This window comes from Fistularia commersonii, chromosome 29 (assembly GCF_037954325.1).
Source record: "Fistularia commersonii isolate RoL2024-O1a breed Wild chromosome 29, RoL_Fcom_v1.0, whole genome shotgun sequence".
NCBI classification, from domain to species: domain Eukaryota; kingdom Metazoa; phylum Chordata; class Actinopteri; order Syngnathiformes; family Fistulariidae; genus Fistularia; species Fistularia commersonii.
Window position 1 is genome coordinate 11,350,756 of NC_141312.1, and position 23,113 is coordinate 11,373,868.

A 23,113-nucleotide genomic window follows, 5' to 3' on the forward strand; every position below is an offset into this window, starting at 1 on the left:
GAAGTGTTTATATCTTCATGTTTTTATTACATGCGAGGCGTTACAACAATTAGATACCAAATTAAATATACATTCATTTTATTTTCATACAAAATAGGAATGATCAGATTTTAATAATTTGCTGCTTATCTAAAAAAAAAAAAAAATTGCTTGAATAACAGACTTAAGCTTAGTACAAAAAATACTTTCAAGAAATGTTAAAAACCCAAAGGTTCTTGGACTCAGAACTTTGGATCCAACTGTGCATGTTGGTATTTTGTTTTCCAAACCGGAGACTATTATTGTAAATATAAGGAACAAGCAGTCCTGTCTTTTGTTTACATTTTTCCTTTTCTTTTTAAATTGGAGGAATGTTGTCAGATAATCTACTGGATAATAGTCTGCGATTCAAATTTGGCCTCACGTTGTTTAGGGTGTTTTGCTGGTCCCTCCATTCAAATTACATTTCTCCTTTGTAGGTCTCCAGCAAAGCCTGGAAAACGTGCAAGAGAAACATTGTTCGTAATTGTTCTTTACATGTGGTGTTTTTTAATGTCTCATAACTTTTTGCATCAGAGCATCAGTTACTGAATATTAGCAGCATTCAAAATTGAGTTGAATAAATTTGGAGAGGAACATATCAATACTTACCCTTGACATGCTTGCATTTCCTCTGCTGTTTCTGGAAGATCTTTATTTAGGGTCTCTGGAAGGAAGATGTTAACCACAGCTGAGACGATTGTAAGACTTCCCATAAGAATGTAGGGCAGAGCTTTATTGTATGTTCCTGTAAATCAGAAAGCAACAGAACTGGAAGTTGAAAATGGCATACTTTTTTCCAATTATACAGTAGAATATGATAACCTGACAATGTCTTTTCAAGCACATATGGAGTATCTTCTTCTTCTCCTTTCGACTTTTCCCTTCAAGGGTCGCCACAGCGAATCAACCTTGTCCATCTAACCCTATTCTCTGTATCCTCCTCTCTCACACCAACTACCTTCATATTTTCTCTCACTACGTCCATAAATCTTGTCTTTGGTCTTCCTCCAGACCTCCTACCTGGCAGTTCCAATTCCAGCATCCATCTACCAATATATTCACTATCCCTCCTCTGGTCATGACCGAACCATCTCAGTCTGGCTTCTCTGACTTTCTCTCCAAAACTTCTAACATGTGCTGTTCCTCTGATAGACTCATTCCTGATCCTATCCATCCTGGTCACTCCCAAAGAGAACCTCAACCTCTTCATCTCTGTGACTTCTAGCTCTGCCTCCTGTCTTTTGGTCATTGGAGGTGTTTCTAGGCCATCAAGTATGGGTATAATAATGGGAAAAGTATTCCATGCGGGAAATTTCTACTTACCCAAATAGATCACATAAGGTGCTGTGATACTGCCAATCCGTGCGGCAGAAGAGCACATTCCCATGCCAACATTCCTGAGTACTGTGGGGTAGAGCTCAGCTGTGTAGATGTATACAATGCTAAATGCCATGGTGAAGCCAAACTTCCCAGTCAATTCCAGTGCAAGAGCAACATAGTGAAGAGCTGAAGATGACAAAGTGAACGCAATTAAGATTTGAGAAAAAGCGCTGCAAAGTGATACTAGTTTTGTTCTCTTAACCTTTTGGAAATCATGTCCTTTCTTTCTTAAAATGTGCACTTTTATTCTACAGTGAAAGTCACAGCTTCTGCAATAGTTGCCTGCATTCATTACCTACTGTGTACTGTGCTACACAAATCTAGTCTTTTACTGGTTTCTCCTTGGAAAAATGCTTCAGAGCAAATTTGTACAAGCAGTAAATCAAGGTGCTTCCGTGCTATAGTTTTTAAACTTTGAACAACTATCTTTTCAGTGTTCATTTAGTGTGTTCACAATAATTGATAAGCAAGGAAAAAGCAATCCAAGTGGTTTGGGATGGCACTCATCAAGGCACAAAGGTCGAATCACAATATTGAGCTCTCTAAACTGCTTGATGAGACACTCACTGGTAAAACTTATTACTGTATATCTTACTATCATAATTTTATTATATAAAATTATATTTGAATACCAAGACGGCTTGCTGGCAAGGTGCATAATGCACACACATCTCTGGCAGAGAAATATGGAGGTCTTTCAAAGTTGTGTTATCAAAGGGTTTGCTTGTCAATCTTTACATCGAATATAGATGAAGTGTTCTCACGTTAGGTATTCAGCTTCCGCATTCGCAGAATGAGTAGCCTGTTTTAAAATTCTTTCTTGCTTCCTGCCTTCTATCACCCAAGCTAACCTTTGTAATTTAGCATAACCGGCTATACATTAAACATCGCTGCCATACACTTTAGGCAAACTATATTTTTTGGAGGTTTTAAGGTCTTAAAGTGTTCCAACCACACCCTTTAAGGTAACTCTGCCGCTGCCCACATACATGTAATAGTCTCCTAGAAGATAAGTGAGGTTATTTGAGTGTGTCCCATCCAGGACATTGTCATTTGATTCAAACAAGACTGGATACTCTGCTAGAATTTAGCCGTGTGAGTGCAATTTTCCAACACAGATCCTCTCCTGTCTCCACATAATCGAAAGGTGACCATTAGGAAAAACTGAGTCACACTCGGCTGAGGAATTGCGAGCATCCCCATTCTGATCGGTTCAAGAGCCGAATCCAACACATCTCCAGGAACTTGATTCCAGAGTCAATGATTACATGTGGAGGAGACTTTAACCATTTCTTGCTGGTACTGTTCCATATCTTAACACTACTTCTGTCTCCTTCCCCACTGGAGAGGTAACATTCCAGATCTAAAGAAACAGTCTGCCACACAGGGGTTTGTATACTAGTGCCTCCACATCGTTTGCTGCTCAAAATACACAGCGGCCAACCCTGATGCCTCTTCCTGTAGCTGGTGAACTATACATTTACTGAACAATGGAGGGACACTGTCAGCAAGGTCTTAAGTCTCCTTACATGTCCCGTTATCCCCTGTTAAAATGGCTCTTGGAGGTAGGGAGTCAAAAGTTTGTCTTCTTGTGACAACTACCGAAGAACTTGTTGTTGGACACTGCCAGTGACGGAGGTCATCAGGCAGAAGACAAGGCCTTTCAGGCATGGCTTAACTGGGTGTCTCCTGTTACTGCTGATAAGCACAGAAGGGCCAGGAGCCTTTGTGATGTAAAAAACATGGCATAAGAGCAGTAAAATAGAATAATTATACCTTTGATTCAAGGGGATCACTGAAGATTCTGTATAGGTTGTGGAGCAGTATGTCAGCTCTTGGAGTACTTGGTGGGTTCATGGGAGTACACTGATCCTCTCTACATGTACTTTGGAGAGGGGGTATGACAGCGACACATAAGGTGTCCTGTGGAGGTTGCTGCAGGACTATGGGGTAATGGGGTTGTTATTATGAGCCATCTGGTCTCTGTACAAATGTTGTGAGAGCTGCATCCGCATTCTTGGCGCAATGTCAGCCCCATTTACAGGGCTGCCCTTCGTCACCTATTGTTTTTTGTGATCTTCATAGACTTTAAGATTTTTAGATATAGTCAAGGGGAGGAGAAAGTCAAAAATGCAAAGACCATGATCACTTCTCTGCTTTGTGCAGATAATGTAGTCCTGTTAACAATATTGCTAGATGTCCTCCAATAGGGAAAGAGATGATTTGCAGCCAAGTGTGAAGCAGCTGGGATGAGAGCTGGCACCCTCAAGTTAGAAAAAAAGGAGAAGCAGTGTAAGGGATAGAGGTTGACAGGGAAGTATTGCTTCAAATGAAGGGGATTAAGTGCCTTGGTGTCTTGTTAATCAGTGAAGTTAGGATTGAGGATGAACTGGGCAGGTTGATGATGTGGCGTCTGCCAGTCATGTGAGCACTGCATCGGTTTGGTCGTGGGAAAGAAGGAGCTCACCCAGAGAGAGGAAGCAGTGCCAACCTTTGGAGATAGCAAGGAGCAAAGACATCTAGGACAAGCTTGGAGTAGAAGTGCTGGGCTTTCATACAGAAAGTGAAGATCTAAGTTAGTTTTATCACTTCATAAGGACACTTCCTCACTAGGTGCCTCCCTTTAGCTTTGTCTAGGGCACCTGTTGCAGGCCATTTGATTGACCCAGAACATGCTAGAGTGATTATCCAATCTGGTCAGGGGACACATTCCCCAGGCAAGAACAAGAGTGCGTCTCTGTGTACAGGATCTCCTGGGATGACCAACTAAGTCTGCTTCTGCTACCACATAAACCGGACAGTGGATAAGCAGTGGAATAGCTATGATGATACTGATGATGTTGATGCTGCTGCTGCTGTTGCTGCTGATGGCTGAGCATGTCTTTACAACAGAATAAAAGACAGCTAAAGTACCAGATGGAGTTTTTTTTCTTTAACAAAATACATCTCTACAAAAGAAGCTTATCTTACTTATCTTTCCTGATTTTTGGCTGAAAACCTGTGTTCAATTGATCTATGGCAAAGATGCCATATATACTCAATTAGATGGAGGCCTCCATCCTCAATACAACAATACAATGTGCCAAATAGCATGATTGTTTTTTCTAATTATTCAACTGAAAATAGATAGTTGCTGTTGTACTGCTGTTGTACTTTGTAAAATCTCTTATAATTTCTTTAGATTAAGTGATCATAATAAATGACATCATTCCATGCAAATGAGATCATGACTTGTTCATGAACATTTACAGCCACATTGTATTTGGTTGTACAGTCATTTTACTGTAATTCTCACAGTAAGGGATCAACTGGATGAGCAGAAGAACTCCTCCTCCAAGCACTAAGAAGGATGACAGAAGTGCTCTTCTTGAACATTTTTTCAGGAGCCATGTGGATACAACATAAGCGGGGACCTCCGTTGCAGCAGAAATAAAACAGTTCATGTACGGGTTTCCGCTCAGATTGGAGGTATTCAGAGATAAACCATAATACCCTATGTTTACTGCCATCCTAGATGCGAAACAGAAAAAGAAAGAAAAATACAGTTATTAACCGTATCATGTTTCTATCAATGTTAGTTGCATTCTATTTTTAGATTTATGTTTTTAAAAACACTCACCATAAGACAAGACACATCAGTGTGATGCATCTTATATTCTGGGATTTCAAAACATCAACCATGGTGTAAGATTTGCTTGGAATCTTTGATGGTTGCTAAAACAAAAGCAAACGATACAGCTTCTCAGAGACTGACAAAGCGACTTATCCAAAGCGACTTACAAAAAGAGTCGCTTTGGATAAAAGCGCCTGCCAAATGACAGTAATGTAATATAATGTAATGTAATGTAATGTCTGACAAACGTATTAAAAAAACAACAGTCTAAATACAATAAATACAATATAGTCAGTAGTTACCTCACAAGAAAATGGTTATCTATTGCACAAAATGAAAAGTGGAATTTTTAATTATCTTACCTCCATCTCTCTGAATATTATAGGTGGAGGCTCAATGTTGTTTTTTCTTGCAGCTTCTCTGATAATGACCTCAGCCTCCTGTATTTTCCCCTGAGTGATAAGCCACCGTGGGGATTCTGGGATGAACCTGTGTGATACATTCAGTTTACAACAAAAAGGTATTTGAATGCAAATAAGTAAGAATTCATAGATTGTATACTTTATTCTTATATTTTCTAATTAATTATCTCTTACTTAAAAATTTCAATTATATAATTGATATTTGATTTTATAATGTTAGCATACCACCACAGGGGGATATAGACCACAACGGTTGCCGACAAAACAGCAAGCAGTGTCCTCCATTCTCGGATTCCATATGCAATCCAAGGTAGAACCATGTACCCAATGCAATAAAAAAGGAAGGCCCCAAGAGTAGTGAAGACAACTCGCAGAGATTTACTCAGCACTTCAGTACCTGTGATATATGCATAATTACATGTGAACATATCTCTGCATGTGGAGTACATGAATGGATGCCCCACGGAATATGCTAAGAATATTTTACATTTCATACCTAATACAAATGTAGAAATGTAAATGGAAATCTGGGAGGCTCCTATAAAGAGGAATGTAATACAGAACATCATCCAGGATTTTGAGAAAGACTGAAGCAGGAGTGAGACACACAGGCAAGCAAGAGAGATGAAGACTATTTTCTTCCTTCCGAACCTGAATCAGAAAAAAACAGAGAATTTGCATTTTGGTACTGTGATGATGGCATTCATACATTTGTCTCTGTTATAGATATAAACAGCATGATCATGACAATGTTGCTATCAAATACATAAACAGACAGAAGAACGCTGACCAAAAAATGTTCCGTGTACATTTACGGCTGTCAAAAAAAGTTTTCTGCACATTTTCTATATCGGCAGCTGTTTGCCAACATGGTAGTAATGCACTGAAAATCTGCTGGAAGTCAGTTATTGCGTCCTTTAGTTGAAGGAACTGAGGAAAAATAGGACTAACTGATATTGTCATTTATTTCATTTCAATGTTCTGTTGTCCTTCAAATCTATAATCTAAACACCACAGAAAATAGAGAGCGGTTTGTTGCTCTTGCATCACACATCACCAAATGTACACCACTGGGTGTTAAGTTATGACAGCTGCAAAGAGCAGCTTGGTTTTGCTGTGTGCCCTCTTAAGTCACCCCTCATATATCTATCCCTTCACTAATCAAATCCCTAAAACTCTGAAAATAAAAAAAAGTCTACATCTGGTTTTAAAAGATAAATAAATGGATGTTGAAAAAACATCTTGGAGTATGTCAACATCACCAGTAGATGGGGCAACTGTCATGCTCGAAACAGACATGCTCTTTGTGATACCATGCAACCCATTACAGGGTCAGTGAGTCAAAAACCAGTCAATTTCTGGCTTTATAATAAATAACCATGACACTAGCCAGATGGACTTGTAGTATGGACTTAAGAAGCCTTGTGACTATACAGTCAGTGACAAATGTCTCTAAGGTGCAGAAGTACAAATTCAAATATCTTTGTTTCTGAACAGCTTGTTTAAAGTGGCTTTTAGAGACTGATGGATTGAATATGCACATTGCAGTTCATGTGACCAGCCAATACCTGTCAGAAAGCTGGCCTGAGATCAGGGACCCGATGAGGACTCCTATATAGAGAGTGGAGGATGCAAAAGGAACTTTCCACTGGTCGGCACAAACAAGGTCCCACTGGGAAAAGATTGGTTTGCATACATAGCAAAACTTTCAGACCTGTAAAATCCATCATGTAAATAACCATTTTAGCAGGAAGCAATGAAGCAAATGCATACTAACCTCGGTGACAATAGTGGTTTCGTAAATCTCTTTACTGTAGTTCCATCCATCTAGACATCCCTCCTGCTCAAGGTTAGTGAGGTTGATATCCCTTCCAGGATGATAACCCTGAGCAGAGAGATTTCTAACCATATCCAGCCTATATCTGTTGCATTGACTGTGCTGCTCTTGACCATCCACGTCTATAATGGGAATAATTGCATTTCTCCACTCTTCAGTTAGATTGACATCCGGAATGAGGCACTGATGTTTCGGAGCTGCACCAACAAAGACAATGTAAAGTCCATTGAATCCAGTTGACATGAAAATCGTATTCAAAAGGAAGAATGTTATCCAGAAGTAAGGACCGGTCTGGCCAAGAAACGCAGTATCTTCATCGTAGTCACCCATGCTTCACACAAGAGTCCCCCTTTTCTGAGGGAAAATGATCGTCCTCTGAAAATTCTTCTGGGTATTAGATGCTGTATCCTTCTTAAACTCTTCAGCTTGAGAGTGGTGAGGTCTCACACCATGTGGGCAGACTGAGCTTTTCCCTTTGTGGGGCAGGGTCCCAATTGGAAAAAAAAAACAACTTCACAATTCAGTCCTGAGACAGAATTAAAGCTCTTTTGTAGGTGATAACTTTTTGTGTCCCACAGTGAAACTCCAACAGGCCTATTCAAGATAAGGCTGGACTTTAGTTGAACAACCCCTGTCACTTTATCCAAGTTGAAAGAATGACACACCCTTCACTCACTGATTTGATTTACCAAAAGCACAATAACCAAAGGCCCCATAGTGGCCAATCCATCTGCCCAGCCCCCCACACCACTGTAGTCTAACTAGCAATTTCTCCAAACAACATTCCTCACTTTTAAATACCCCCAAAGACCTGCATGTGGCTTTAATCTAAATGTCGCTAAGCAGTATTAGGAATCTTGAAGGGTTATATTTGTGCTGCACTGTGGAAACAAAAATTCCTTTATGCACTATGTTCATCAAATATCAAGTTGTCAGGAATATTGCACATTATCTGTTAATGTACAGGAAGGAATGGGTAAATTGCATCACATACGTGCACTTTATCTTACAAGAATTCCCATGAGATCAAATTTTGAATACTGACAATTGATAATTTAACATGCATTATTGTTTGATGGATACTTTCTTTTTGATGCATTCCTCAAATTAGACCCAAAAAACAACAAACTGATCTATTCCATTGGCACTCACAAGAAGGAATAATCAAGGCAAGTTTCAGGTGAAGACAAGAGGGGAACAAATTATTCCTGATACCACACAGTGGTGGTGGTAAGAACATTAGTGCAAGTCAGGATAGGCGTTGATCCCCTGCTGTCTTTTATTAGCGAAGATAATCATTGCCAGTAAACCACCAGATTCAATCAACACCATAGAAATACCACAAAAAACACAATAACCCTGATCTTTCCAGGTTGTTTAGATTTTGTATTATATTATTTTATATGACTGATAACAGTGATATTTGCAGTCCCTATGTCCTCCATTGTAAGTCGCTTTGGATAAAAGCGTCTGCCAAATGCAATGTAATGTAATGTAATGTAATGATGTCAACTCGTAACTCTACTTGGACCCAAAATTGTGATAGTGTAACAAAAATACTTTCAGTATTCTGCAGATGATAGACATTCATTTGTAGCACAAGAGTAGCCTCTGTTATCCTTGCTACATGAAGAAATAGTCAAATGTTTACAACAACCCCACGTTGGGCACAGTATGTGGGGACGGCGTGGCTTAGGAGGTCGTGCAATCAGCTTTGGACTCAAACTGGTTCCTGGTTCAATTCCTGGCTCCTCCTAGTTTGTCAAAGTGTTTTTGAATTCCCCTCGAGGGATTAATAAAGGATCATTTAAATTAAATATTATTTGAAAAAAGAAGTTTAATCCCATTCTTTCAGGTGGATAATTCTCCAAAAATAGTTTGCCCTTTTGCTTGGCTGATAAACATGTATGTTTAGCAGTTTAATAAGTAATGCTATCTGTGGCTTTATGCTGTCATTGAGTAGCTGGCTTAAGACTAACTACATGTAGTCAATTTAGACAGCTTTCGAAAATGAAAAGTTTTGAAATGTAATTTTTCTGCTGAAACTAAATTTCTACCTTCTTCTCCCCCAGCATGAAAGCTTTCAAGTTGTTGCTGTTTATTTTTACAGCGCAGATACTCATCCAGGCTCTAGTCATCTCTCGTTTGGACTACTGCAACTCCCTCCTTGCCTGTGCCCGAGCCGTGACCATCAGGCCTCAGGAGCTTATTCAGAAAGCAGCATCCCGCCCGTTGTTCAACCGTCCCAAATTCTCCCACACAACTCCCCTTCTTATGTCTCTACACTGGCTCCCGGTAACCGCCCGCATCAAGGTTAAGTCCCTGGTGCTCGCCAAACATGCAGTGAATGGGACAGCCCCGTCTTATCTCCAGGTTATGGTCAAGCCACATGTCCCTAACCGTGCTCTCTGATCTGCCTCCTCTGGGCGACTGTCAACTCCATTACTCAGATCCCCTGGCTGCCAATTGAACCAGCCTTGGCTCTTTCTCGGTCTTGGCTCCTCAGTGGTAGTGGAAATATGAAATACATGTATGTAAGGCTCTGAGATGGGTATTTGGTGTCACTTCTGAGTAGTCACCTCTGATTTATGACTACTGGTACTTTGGATCCTTGGTGACTGAATTGCACCTACTGTAAGTCGCTTTGAATAAAAGCGTCTGCCAAATGACTGTTATGTAATTTATGTAATCATGTTCTTTGAATCAGCAACTGCCAAATAAGTATAACGAGATTAAATCTTAAAACATAAGAACACAGGTATGATTTCCAGACATCGTAGCGATGGTAGGATAAAGGATCAGACCAGTCAAAAACTGTTCATGCATACAGAATATAGAAATTCAAACTAACATACTGAAACATACTGTGGTGAACCAAGGTTGCAGTAGGCATAGATGGATCACTTTTTCAAGGATTATGCCTAATGTATGATTATGACTGTGTGTGTATGATTGTGTATGATTATGTGTACATATGATTATGACTATGTGTTTGTAATGCAGCATCAGGGGGCGTTGGCTGGTGTCTCCCCGAGCCATCTTTGGGGGAGCATGGGGCAGTGTCTCCCTGATCCAGCCCCAAGCCCGGATAAATGCAAAGGGTTTTGTCAGGAAGGGCATCCGGCATAAAACTTTTGCCAAAACCAAGCATGCGAATCAAACATAATAACCAGATCATACCAAATTGGTCGAGGCCCTGGTTAACAACAAATGCCATTGGTACTGATGACCTACAGGGAAGCAATGGAAACTGGGCTACTGTAGGTCAAAGAAGGAGAGGAGGAAGACGTGTTTGGAAACAGAGAGAGAAAAGAAAAGGCAAGAGTCTGGGACTAAGAGTTGGCGCTTTGAATATTTTTACTATGACAGGAAAAGGTAGAGAGTTGGTCGGCATGATGCAGAGAAGGAAGGTGGATATACTGTGTATCCAGGAAACCAGGTGGAAAAGCTCAGGAGCAGGCTTGAAGTTGTGCTATCATAGTACTGACAAGAAGAGAAATGGAGTACGAGTTATCGTGAAGGGGGAGTTTGTTAGGAACATCCTAGAAGTGAAAAGAATGTCAGATAGACTTATGTGTCTGAAATTGGAAATTGAAGGTGCGATGCTCAATGTTGTTAATGGCTATGTGGGATGTGAATATGAGGAGAAGGAAAAGTTCTGGAATGAGTTAGATGAAGTGATGCAGAATATCCCCAGAAATGGGAGAGTAGAAATTGGCGCAGACTTCAATTGACATGTTGGTGAAGGTAATAGAGGGGATGAAGAAGTGATGGGCAGATAAGGTATACAGGATAGGAACGCAGAGGGACAGATGATGGTAGATTTTACAAAAAGGATGGAAATGGCTGTAGTGAACACTAGGTACATAGGGTAACTTATAAGGGCAGAGGAAGGAGCACGCGGGTGTGGACACCTGGTGTGTCAAGGGTAGATGAGGTGATTAGTAAAAGTGAAGTGAGGAAAGCATTGAAGAGGATGAGGAGTGGAAAAGCAGTTGGTCCTGATGATATACCTGTGGAAGTGTGGAAGTGTCTAGGAGAGGCAGTGGTAGAGTTTCTGACTAGATTATTCAAAAGGGTCTTGTGAGTGAGAAGGTGCCTGAAGAATGGAGACAAAGTGTGATGGTGCCTATTTTTAAGAATAAGGGGGATATGCAGAAGTTGATAAGTTGATAAGCCATACAATTAAGTTATTGGAAAGAGTAGTAGAAACTAGACTGAGAGCACAAGTCAGCATTTGTGAACAGAATTACGGCTCTTCATGCCTAGAAAGAGTACTTTAGATGCAGTATTTGCTTTGAGAATGCTAATAGAGAAGTACAGAGAAGGCCAGAGGGAGCTGCATTGTGTTTTCATAGACCTAGAAAAAGCATATGACAGGTTGCCAAGAGAGGAGCTCTGGTATTGTATTAGGAAATCTGGAGTGGCAGAGAAGAATGTTAGACTGGTACAGGGCATCTATACTAGCTGTGAGACAGGGGTGCTGTGTGCTGTAGGGGTAACAGAGAAATTCAAAGTGGAGGTGGGACTCCATCAGGGATCAGCTCTGAGCCACTTCTTGGTTGCAGTGGTGATGGACGGGCTGACAGATGACGTTAGACAGGAATCTCCATAGACCATGATGTTTGCAGATGACATTGTGATCTGTAGCGAGGGCAGAGAACAGGTTGAGGAAAATCTAGCAAGGTGGCGGTATGCGCTGGGTAGGAGAGGAATGAATGTTAGTCACAGCAAGCCAGAGTATATGTGTGTGAATGAGAGGAACTCAGTTTGAAAGGTGAGGCTCCAGTGAGTGGAGATCAGGAAGTTGGAGGATTTCAGGTACTTGGGCAAAAGTCCAGAGCAACGGAGAGTGTGGAAAAGAGGTGAAGAGACGGGTTAAAGCAGGTTGGAATGGGTGTTGGAAATTGTCACGGGTACTATGTGATAGAAGACCATCGGCCAGAATGAAAGGACAGGTGTACAAGACAGTGGTGAGACAAGAGATGCTGTATGGACTAGAAAGAGTTAAAATGACCAAAAGACAGGTGGCAGAGCTAGAAGTCGCAGAGATGAAGATGTTGAGGTTCCCTTTGGGAGTGACCAGGATGGATAGGATCAGGAACTAATCTATCAGAGGAGCAACACATGTTAGATGTCTTGGAGAGAAGGTCAGAGAAGCAAGACTGAGATGGTTCGGTCATGTACAGAGGAGGGATGGTGAATATATTGGTAGACGGATGCTGGAATTGGAGCTGCCAGCCTGGAGGTCTCGAGGAAGACCAAAGAGAAGATTAATGGACGTAGTGAGAGAGGATGTAAAGGTAGTTGGTGTGAGAGCGGAGGATACAGAGAATAGGGTTAGATGGAGAAAGTTGATTTGCTGTGGTGACCCCTGAAGGGAAAAGTCGAACGGGGAAGAAGAATGCCTTTTAATAAATGCAAAGGTTAGTAAACTATGCAAAAAAATAAAAAACCTCAAGGAGTGATTAACAACACAACAAAGCTTGTTCATGTTGATTCCACACATCCCCAAAAGTAGAGTGCTGGTCGGTCCCAATCTTGCTGTTATTGGTCAGTTGACAAGGGTGTGGTTGAGCTGCTCAACCTACTCGTCACTCTAAGGGGTAGAGAGGACTATTCAGTTTTTTGACGCCCAGCCACCGGCAGACCCCGCTGAATGACCGGGCCTCAACCACCCCTGGTTGCTGTGCAACTCATCCAGCACCCTGATTTGGCAAAAAATCTTGTCCACCAACACTCAGGGGTTGTGACAGCTCTCTGCCGAAGACTGCAAATGCTTCTGACTATCTAGTAAAATAACCTATGGCAACCAGGATGTAATGGGTACCTTGTTCTGTGAGCCCACGGAACAAGGTATGTTGACGGCCACACATTCCATGGAGGTGAGGGCCTAATACTGCTGTAGGTAAACAAAATTCCCACTGCTGCAGCAAAGGATTATTGCGCTGGACACAATAATCTAAGTGTACAGCACCTGTCATATTACTTTATTGATGTAGTATAATATATCAAAAAGATGCTGCGATAAAGACTATCGTTCTTAATGGAAATGTCAGCAGTATCCATAACTTTTCAGTGCTGCATCATGAAGCTTGAACTCCTTGGAGAAAGAGTGTGGCTAAAACATAACAGTGTCTATAAATGATTAGCATAATTTATGGAACTCACTGCAGCAATCACTGCTTTTACCATTGCTACGTAATCTGATTAATGTGGTAGCCTCTACAGCGGCGGTTGTTACCTATGGCTTGCGAGCCATATGTGGCTTTTAATGCAGTTTCATATTTGTATCATCTCTTGCTACTACAGGACTTTTACTTTTTCTTTGAAGGTAATTAATTTTTGGCTGCTGTCTGTAGAAAAATGTTTTCAATTGAATTTACTCTGGGGAGGTTGCAGATAGGGCCAGATATCATTTTTTTATTTCTTTATATCATTGATTAGATCAACAGTGTTTCATAACTAATAGGCTTTGTTAGTTCCGGGATCAATATGTGTGATAAGGTATCTTCAATAAGTATTGAACTAGTCCAGCCCTTGACTAGTACAATATTTTTGGCCAGATGGTTGTCTTAAGTGGGTACTGCTACATGGACCCCTCTCCCAGATTCCCTTCATCCCTTTCTGGTGAGCCATCCTCTCCATCATGCCATTCACCCATTCCAGGTGGATCTTCATCCCCAAAGTAAGATCTATTTTCATTCCTGAGCCCAGAATTTGCCGCCCGTACCCGACCGGGTCGCCTCTCTTGTCGGTGTATGCTAGCTGCCCGTCCCCTGACCAGCCTTCCTAGTTCTAGGGGGTCGACGCCTCTCCAAACCCCAAGAAACCACTCAAACTCTACACAGCCTTCAATTCATCCCCTTGTAAATAAAACCCCTTAAAACACTTTACTACCTGAGTGTCTTTGCATTTGAGTCAAGTTTCACCTCCGGAATCCATGACAGTGACAGAAAGAGAGTAAGTGAGAGAGAGAGAGAGAGAGAGAGTGCTTACTCATACTTTTCAAGTGAGGGCCTTTTTGTGAGTCAAAGTTCTTCCCTTTAAGAGCAGACCACAAATCCTTTACTTATTATGACTTAATGTCTGTTATCTGTTAAACTACAGGTCAGCGAGGCCATGCTGAACACCACAAGTGATTGTTTTTAGACTCCCATAGACGGGGGGGAGGGGGGGGGGGGATAACATGCATGTCATTGTCTGCTCCTCAGCTGTCTAAAGATCACCTTCAAAATTAGCTGAGTGTTCATAACATGGATGTGAACCTGTAGAGGGAATCATCGGATTACTTCCTTCAGTGTTGGGAAATGGATGAAAATGTCACTGGTGCATTTCTGTTAGGATATGAGTTCGTTCATCAATTATGTATCAAATATATCAAAAGCACCTCTAAAATCTACAAGCCAGTCACATCTGAGAATCATTCCCTTTCTTCTAACTGAACTCACATGTCTTCCTTCCTTCCTATGCACTTTCCCTGGCTGAGCCAGGTGTGCCATAGCTTGTATCACAAACTTCAGACTCCTGCTCCTCCTGAAATGTATAATAGTACATTTCAATGCTCTTGCCCTGAGGAAGTCACTTACATGACACCGCCTAATGTAAAATACAATGAAAGAACAACACACAAAATTTGTAGCAGCTGCCAGTGTGTCCTGAAGCTGGCCCAGGTTTTCCAAGCAGAAATTTCCTTTTGTGAACAACCCCCGCAACTCACTTTCAAAGGCCAGTTTGCTGTGGCTCCACCATAATTTTCTTGATCCCATGTATGAAGATGAGTACTTGAGGTATATGGTGGACAATGAAACTCTAAAGCCTTGAGGAGTCAGAATTGTTGGCTTTCTTTTGCAGCAGGTGCTCAAGATTTCCCGAGGTGCTCATACCGGCACACACACACTTCTGTGCATTCAAATACACATATACATTTATTGTTTCAAAATAAAAGTAATCTAAAGTAGTGCCTTTGCATGCATGGTGTGCTCACACAAACGTATTTAGCTGGGGGATAAAAAAAAAATGCCTGGGTTTGCTGTATCAGGTCTGAAAAGGCAGTCTGATTTGAATGGAGTCAACCTGGACAAAAGGTGGCATCATGCTATGGGCAGATCACATCACAAACTCATTGAGCGAAGGTGTCAGTGCTTACTCCTGCTCCGCTTTGCTTGATGTCATCAGCACATTTAAGTTAAACTGGTCAGACATAGGGCTTACTCTCTGCAGACAAGCTAACTTTTTGCTAACTTTTAAGCTTTTTGCCATGGAACCAGCAGCTCCCACATCACTACCCTGGTACAATAAAAGTGTCTAATAGTCAGTTAGGTGCCAGACTACCAGAATAACTTATGCTAATAGGGTAGGTTGCGGCCTTTGTGATACTTGTAATACATGGTGCAATGTTGATCCTTCTAACTTTTTCTGATAGTATTGGGTGGCACCAATTCTAAGGCCTTTTTCAGTCATGCTTGTGCAAAGGCTCTAGGGCCTGCTGTATTCTAAAACTATGCCAATAGTGGGGTTCGTCTTGTCTGAACAGTATCTCAAACCTTTGAGGCCATCGTCACTGGGAATTACAGCAATTCCAAAAAACTTTTAATAGATCACGGCCCTAGAGATTACATGGACGTACTATTTGGGTTCGGAGTTCCTTTTTGGTGTAAGGACATCTCATGGAGATTGTCAGATGGGGGCTCCCTGCTTTTTTTTTTTCATGAGCCGATTTTACAAAAATGCTGTAAGCTGACTTAAAATCTGAGGTAACTGAATAGTGTAGTACTGTTCTGGATGTCAAAAAGAATCTTTTCCCTGCTATAGGTTATTTCCATTCTTTCAGTGCCGATCAAATATTGTTTGCCTGCTCTGAAATTTAACACTTCTACCCCATCATTTACAGGGATTGCTTCTGTTTTCAGAAGTTGTTCCTATGTTTTATTTAATTTTTTAACCACCTGTCCCTGTTCTACATATTTTTTCCCTCCTTTTACAAGAATCCCTTCAGATTCTGAACTGCTGTTTTGCAAGTAAAAAGAGTGGATCAACTAAGGGGCCAAAGAGGGAGCTAGAGCACAACCTGAAAACAACATACTCAGATGAGCAAAAGCTGGAACAATGGGTGTTCCATCAGACATATTGCCAATTTCCCATCCAGGACAACAATTCAATCTGCTAAATGTGGAAGGCAGTCTTTTTAAGCATTGTTGCTCAAAGACCACCTACTTACCTGAAAACGAATAATGTCATTGACATGTTGATACAGAAAGCTGTTGTACCAGCTTTCTCAGGATGCCTTGAACACACAAGGATTATTTGGCATCAATTGCAATGTGCCAAAGGGGAAGGAAAAGACTTGCATGTTTCATTCTTTGATCAGTATTGACAAGACTCAACTTCTTGGCAAGTTGAAGCAGTAGAGTCTGCAGTTTGGGTTCCTCCCCTGCCTGATGTGAAGCTGGACAGTCCATTTACCAAGAAGTGGCTGGGACTCCTGTGATGCCTCAGCAACATGGGGCACCGAAACCACTTCTCTCTAGCCTCACTGAAAAATACAAGTGCACCAAAGTGAGGCTGGACATGACCCTGGCAGAGTCTTGAGATGCCAAGACTGCCAACCAGCAGGAAGTGGACCCCAGCTGAGGCTGCAGAGCAGGCACAGTCTGCCCTCAGGCATGTTGACATAGTGGGACAGGTGCAGCAACAAAGAGGTGGATTTGGACTTGCGACAAGTCAATCCTACATGGACTAAGGCAACATCCGCAGGGAGAAAAAAAAGCCAGTAATTGCTGAGACTTGGCAACAACGGGAAGCAGATATGTGCACAGGCAGTGTAACAAGCCAAGTGGGGCCAGTGGACTCTCTGGGAAAACCTGGAGTGCTGTAAAATCACTTGGAGAGATCTATGGGAAATGGAGGGGAGCTAAATCAGCTTCATCATCATGGCCACCTATGATATTTTCCTAAACCCAAAAATCTCAACCGGTGGATAGGAGAAGATCCAGAAGATTCAGTTTGGCCCTCTCTGCCAAACCCCAGCAATGCTCAGGCACATCCTCCTCAACTGCAAAACCATGCAGTCCCAGGGCTTTGACATCTGGAGGCATAACCAAGCCCTATGCCAAATGGCACCAATGGCCCACCTCAATCCCCTACCTCTTCAACTGGGCACTGATCCAATACTCCCTTCATGAGAGCAAGACAGGGCCCAGCCAAAATAGCTGCAAGAGTGGCTAGCACTTTTTTGGACACCGTAAGATACTGGAAAATACAAGCTGATCTAGATCGACAATTCAAGTTTCCACCTGAGATTCTGAACAGCAATCAGATCTTATTTTGTGTTAAATTCCACAGAAATTCCTGTTCATAGTGGAACTAACTGTGTCATGGGAGGCCACAGTGGGAGAAGCATATGAATGGAAAAAGCTGAAGTACACTGACATAGTTTTTGAGGCTCAACAACAAGGGGGGCGTACACAGGTGCTACCATTAGGGGCTGAGTGCAGAGGCTTTGTGGCTACCTCCTTAACCAGCCTCTTGAATGGGGAGGTCTATCTGGATAAAGAAGAAGGACCCAAATTGGGCTGCAAAGAACAACAAAGAGGGTTAAAAGCAGAAGGGGATGCACCTGGGACTTCTGGTGTTGTTGTTGAGCCCTGTAGAGATGTTGTGGGCCTATCAACCAAGTAACAATGACAGAGGGTTCCCATCTGAAGACTCCTGATGTTGTTCATACCGCTCTCCCCACTTACAGGAAGTGATGATTATTAGAGATATCAATATATAGTCTTCTAGCTGAACTTTTTGGACATCATCTGGTCATACTGAATTGTTGTGCTAATTCCTGGACCTAACTCTGTATTCAAAGGTCTGCCTCATCCTATTCTTCAGACTCTGAATCCTACTGACGTATTCAGATATCCCCCTGCGACTCGAAGCGGCCCTACCCAAGTGGGCGCCAACCGCACTGACTACAACACTGACTACAGGCAAAAGAACAAGAGGTGTGGCACAGAATTGATAGAGATCTGAATAGCATCCTGGGACATGCTTTGTGAGGCACAGTTGAAGACAAGCTAAGGGCACTCAGTAACATCTACTTCGAGGAGTGCAAAGACAGGTGCGGGGAAAGTATAGTGAAGCTAGCCACAGTCCCAGCCCAGAAAGGACTGAGGGTGAAATACATAGAGGAGCTCCTATGCAACAGACGCCAGCTATGGAAAAGGTGGAGGATTTCACCAATACTTTTTGTGGCTGCCATTGAGATCATTCCTTATGGAGTTAGACAAGTAGTTGGGGGCATGAGAGTACCATCTGGGGACAGGCTAACCGTTATATGGATGACTTGACAAGCATTCTACAGACAGCACCATGTACAGCAAGACTCTTCAAGTGCCGAGATGAGCTCACTCAATGGGCAAGGATGAAAATCAAGTCGGCCAAGTCCCGGAGCCTTTCAATCAGAAGAGGAGGGAGGACCGATAGGATAGTGTTCATGGCAGGTGGTGAGAAGATCCCCCTGCTATCAGAGCAGCCTATTAGATTCCCATTCTCTCTAACAGAAAAATGGGCAGGCTGGTGCAAAAACAGCTTCCAGACGGCCTGGCAAGAATTGATTGTAGCCAACTCCCTGGGAAACTCAAACTCTGGTGCTACCAGTTCACATTATTCCAATGTGTGATGTGGCCATTTAAAATGTGTGAAATCCCATCGACCACAGCCAGTGGGTTAGACAGCATTGCCAACACCTACCTAGGCCTCCCTCGCTACTTCTCCAATGCAGGATTCTTTGGCAAGAATGTGCTCCAGCTTCCACTGAAGTCTGTGGGCCTTGGGTACAAGCAGGAGAAGGCCCACCTAGTGTTTGAGCTTAAGGAGTCCAGGGACCACACAATAAAAGGCGCTGCAGAAACTGACCAAACAGGGCGCAATTGGAGGGCACAGACAGAAGCAGACCAGGCTATCAGCAGATTGCAACATAGAGAGGTCATGGGGAGTGTCCAGGAAGGCTGGGCTGGAGTTGGTTCTGGAGAACAAGTCAGGTTCTGGTAAAAAGCTTTGAGGGTGGAGAGAAAGGACATCATTGTGGAGGAAGTTTCTCGGGTGGAGCAGGAGCACTACCTTGACAAGGCTGTGTCCAAGGGCAAGCAGGGGGCATGGCCCCAATGGGAAGACACCTTCCATAGGGTCGCTACCTGGCAGGACATCTGGCAAACCCCACAGAGGCTCAGCTTCATGGTTAGGGCAGCGTATGACACCCTCTCTTGCTCTTAGAACCTGTCAATATGGTTTGGGAAAGAAGACAGACGCCCTCTGTGTGGGAGAGACAACGCAGGCCTCGAGCACATCCTGTCTTCATGCAGAGTGGCACTGTCACAGGAACGCCCTAGATGGCAGCACAATCAAGTGCTAAGGAAGATGGCAGAGCACCTGGAGACGAGCAGAGCAGCTGCAAACACCTAAAACAGGCAACCCGCAAGTGTCTCCTTAATGTGACCAGGAGAGAACTGGCAGAAGCCACAAGGGGGTCACTGCTGAGTCCTGGAAAGGCGTGGGAGATGTACGTTGACCTGGTTAGGCAACTAATCTTTCCATGTGCGATCACTGAAACAAGACCAGACATCATCATGTGGTCCAAGCCTGCCAAGCAGGTCCTCATCATCGAGTTGACCGTGCCCTGGGAAGAGGGCATACCTGCTGCATGCGAGCTAAAGCGGCTCAAGTACACAGAGCTGGTGATGAAGTGCAGAGAGGCAGGGTGGTCAGCATCCATCCACCCAGCGGAGGTTGGGTGCAGGGACTTTGTAGGCCGGTCAGTGATCCAACTACCACGGGCTACAGGAACAACAGGGGCAAGGTTGCAGCGAACTGTCAAAGAGCTAGAGAGGGAGGTGCAGAAAGAAAGCTTCTGGTTGTGGGTACGGGGGAAGGATAGCAGATGGGGTCGAACACCCCAGTTGGGTCAGATGCAAGGAGTGGTGGGGGGACGTCCCTGAGAAGCCACTTGCCCACCTGGAGATATACTGGCTAGGGGGCTAAACATCAGTGAATGGTGGCACCAACTGACGACCCAGCACCACAGTGTTCATAGGCTTCCTCAATAGTGTCCTCCTATGACACCATTAGATCGATGATGTAAGGAAGTTGACAGGATTTAGATCAAAGAATGATGTCTGGTCAAGGTGTGGTTGCTGCAATCTCCTGGGGGTGGGGGGTCAAGAGCCTCTCGTCCTAGTCAACTTTTATCTGTCATAGCTACATTCAGAGAGCCCATTCAGGATTGAATGGCTAGGCTTCCATTTGTCCCCATCACTGATAAATGGTTGTCGGTGGTGGCACACATCCTGGTTGGTGAGTAATGGGGCGTTGATGGATACCCTCTAGTGCTCCAGTTTTTTGGCAAGGCACCGGAGCACTTGCTTGTGTCTCCATGTGTACCTGCCTTGAGTGAAGCTGGTCCTGAAGCCAACTAAGATGCCCTTGAGCGTTGCTGGGACTGTACACAGGGGGCAAGATGGGTGCTTTCCAAGCCACAGCTGTAGAATTGTGGGAGAGGGCACATCTTGCATGGCTTGTATGATGCAACGACTGTTGCCGTCCATGCTCCAGAGTTCGCTTCATGGGAGTTTCCTCTTTTTGACACCCTCCAACTTCCTCCAGCGATCACCCTCCAACTTCCTCCAGCTGCCTTCTTTGGCCTGCACCATGACCCTGAAATGTCTGGTTGCCTCCTTCTGCCAGTGAACCTCTTCAACCACCATGGCTCAACATTCAGTGTTACTGTACCAGGGCAAAGCGTCCTCTGCCTTGTTGGATGTGGCCCACTCTGTCCTGATAGAGGAGTGATATTTGAACTGTGTCATAGCTTTGGCTAGGGTCCACTTCCTCCCTGTTGCTAAGACAGGAGTGACGCCTTGTAGAGTTCAACGCTGCGGAGGCATTTTGAGAGTCTGAGACACTTCCTAACATGAGTGTTCATTAGCCTCTCCAGTCAATAGGGATGGGTGAGTGAGACCTCATACATGGTCTGCAGCCACTACAGTATGGGTAACAGCCCAAACTTGGAGGCACCAGAGCTTCAGTTTTCCTGGGAGTACGGTGTTGTTAATGTGCCTGAGACCGTTTGCTGTGTCCTGCATGGGTTTTCCAGTTGCTGGGTGTCATTGAAATCTTAGTTATACCCCGACCTGAGGCTCATGATGGGCTTCTTCTGGATTGTTGGGATTAGGTCATCACTGCTGTGGACCTGCTTGGCTGTAAGTTGTGCTTTTATGATGGAGATGGAGCGAGATTTGCTTGGCTTGAACTTCAAACTCGCCCGCTAAGAGTTTTCCATAAGTTTCTGTAGCAAGCATGCAGTAAATGGCTTTCTTGTTGTAATGATGATCATCCATATAAGCTCTATTGGGAGGAAGTTGGAGGCGACTCTTGGTTCTCTTGCCTCTCATTACCTACCAAGATGCCAGTATCATCAGTATCATCACATCTACATTGCCATGATGTGTGATGCCATGATGTGTGATGCCATGATGCAAGAGAGGAAATACTAAAACCTACCATGATACTGATTTTCCAGGTGCGGCTGTAGCACAGTACTGGAGATCCTGAATGTAGTATACCAAAGTAGATGAACGCCGTCCACAAGCTCTCATGGGGCACTGGCAAGGTCTAAGAAAATAAAATTAAGGTCTCACTGTTACTTCTTGGCAGTCTGAAACGAGTGCCAGATGATACTGACATGGTCCAGAAACTCTAGCTACCAGCCTTCTGCTCTGATGTGTCAACAAAGTTGTTTCTCTGCAGGAATATTGACAGCCTATTGACAGTGTCGCTAAAAATCTTTTCCTCCACGTTCAGCAGGTTGATCACGCGAAAACTTCTTGATGGATGTGAATTTCCTCTCCTTAGGGATCAGGATGCCTCCTGCTCTTTTCCATGGCCTTGGACTCTCTCCTGCCATGCTACCTTCATTAGCCTCCATTAGTCTCTAGTTGAGGTCTCCAGGGGTGTGCTTATTGAGCCGATATAGGATACCGTTGGGTCCAGCCTAGATATTACTGTATATAGATTCATTACATATCATTTCAAAAAGGATATTTTAAACAGAAATGTCAGGTTTATGGAAAAGTTAGTTCATTTCCATGCACTCAGTACTTGATTGTGTGTTTAGTATTGGATAGGTCTGGACCCAAAAGCAGACCCAGACACCAGGAAAAATGTGCAGCTTTACACTGAGGGCCAATCAGGCTTAGGAAGGAGACTCAGGTACCATGACAAGGGGGGTGGCAGGATCAGAACCTCAGGCCAAAATTGGGGTTGGGGCTGGATGGCCAGAGGGTTGAGAGCAGGAACTCTGGAGAGAAATAACACACTAATAGGACTGAGAGCAAAATTATTTTCTCACTCGAGATGGCTGGAACCTGCCTGAGCTGATCTACCACTAAAGGGTGACCATCTGGCAGTGAGCACAGCCTAAATATGGCTCCTAACAAAGATGGAGCAGTACAAACAGTCGTTTCAAAATCAGCTTGTAAGTCACACCTGGCCACTACAAAAGAAGGTACAGTGGGCCACCTTTTGCCTGAATAACTGCATCAACGCAGTATTGCCTGGGGGAGAGCAGCCTCTGCTACTGCTCAGGTGCAATGGTATCCAGGTTGCTCTGATAGTGGCCTTCAGGTCATGTGCATTATTCGATTCGATGTCTCATCTTCCTCTCGACAATACCCCATAAATACTCTATGGGGTTCAGGTCAAGGTTCCCGACACCAGCAGTCTTCCCCATGATTGTGTAACCTATTTATCCAGACTGAGACTGCTTAAAGGCTCAGGAACCATTGCAGGTGTTTT

The 23,113-nt window shown here is 43.4% G+C and overlaps 1 protein-coding gene across 1 annotated transcript; it reads right to left on the reverse strand.

Annotated features, from left to right (window-relative positions):
* On the reverse strand, positions 1 to 7,727 carry slc22a5 (solute carrier family 22 member 5). Its single transcript, XM_086176740.1, has 10 exons — positions 7,214 to 7,727; positions 7,005 to 7,108; positions 5,933 to 6,087; positions 5,662 to 5,833; positions 5,377 to 5,503; positions 5,021 to 5,115; positions 4,697 to 4,911; positions 1,345 to 1,527; positions 631 to 766; positions 1 to 472 (listed from the first exon to the last, which is right to left on the reverse strand). Exons 1-10 carry the CDS (start codon positions 7,601 to 7,603, stop codon positions 409 to 411), a joined length of 1,641 nt encoding a protein of 546 aa, XP_086032866.1. The 5' UTR covers positions 7,604 to 7,727; the 3' UTR covers positions 1 to 408.
* Between the last annotated feature and the right edge of the window lie 15,386 nt (positions 7,728 to 23,113).

Bases quoted from the DNA above. Each gene is read 5' to 3' on its own strand.
- slc22a5 (XM_086176740.1), bottom strand. From the start codon at position 7,603: ATGGGTGACTACGATGAAGATACTGCGTTTCTTGGCCAGACCGGTCCT. The intron at 6,088-7,004 runs GTATTGGCTGGT...TTTCTGATTCAG, and splicing joins TCAGGCCAGCTTTCTGACAG to GTTCGGAAGGAAGAAAATAG. The intron at 5,834-5,932 runs GTATGAAATGTA...CATATATCACAG, and splicing joins CATTTCTACATTTGTATTAG to GTACTGAAGTGCTGAGTAAA.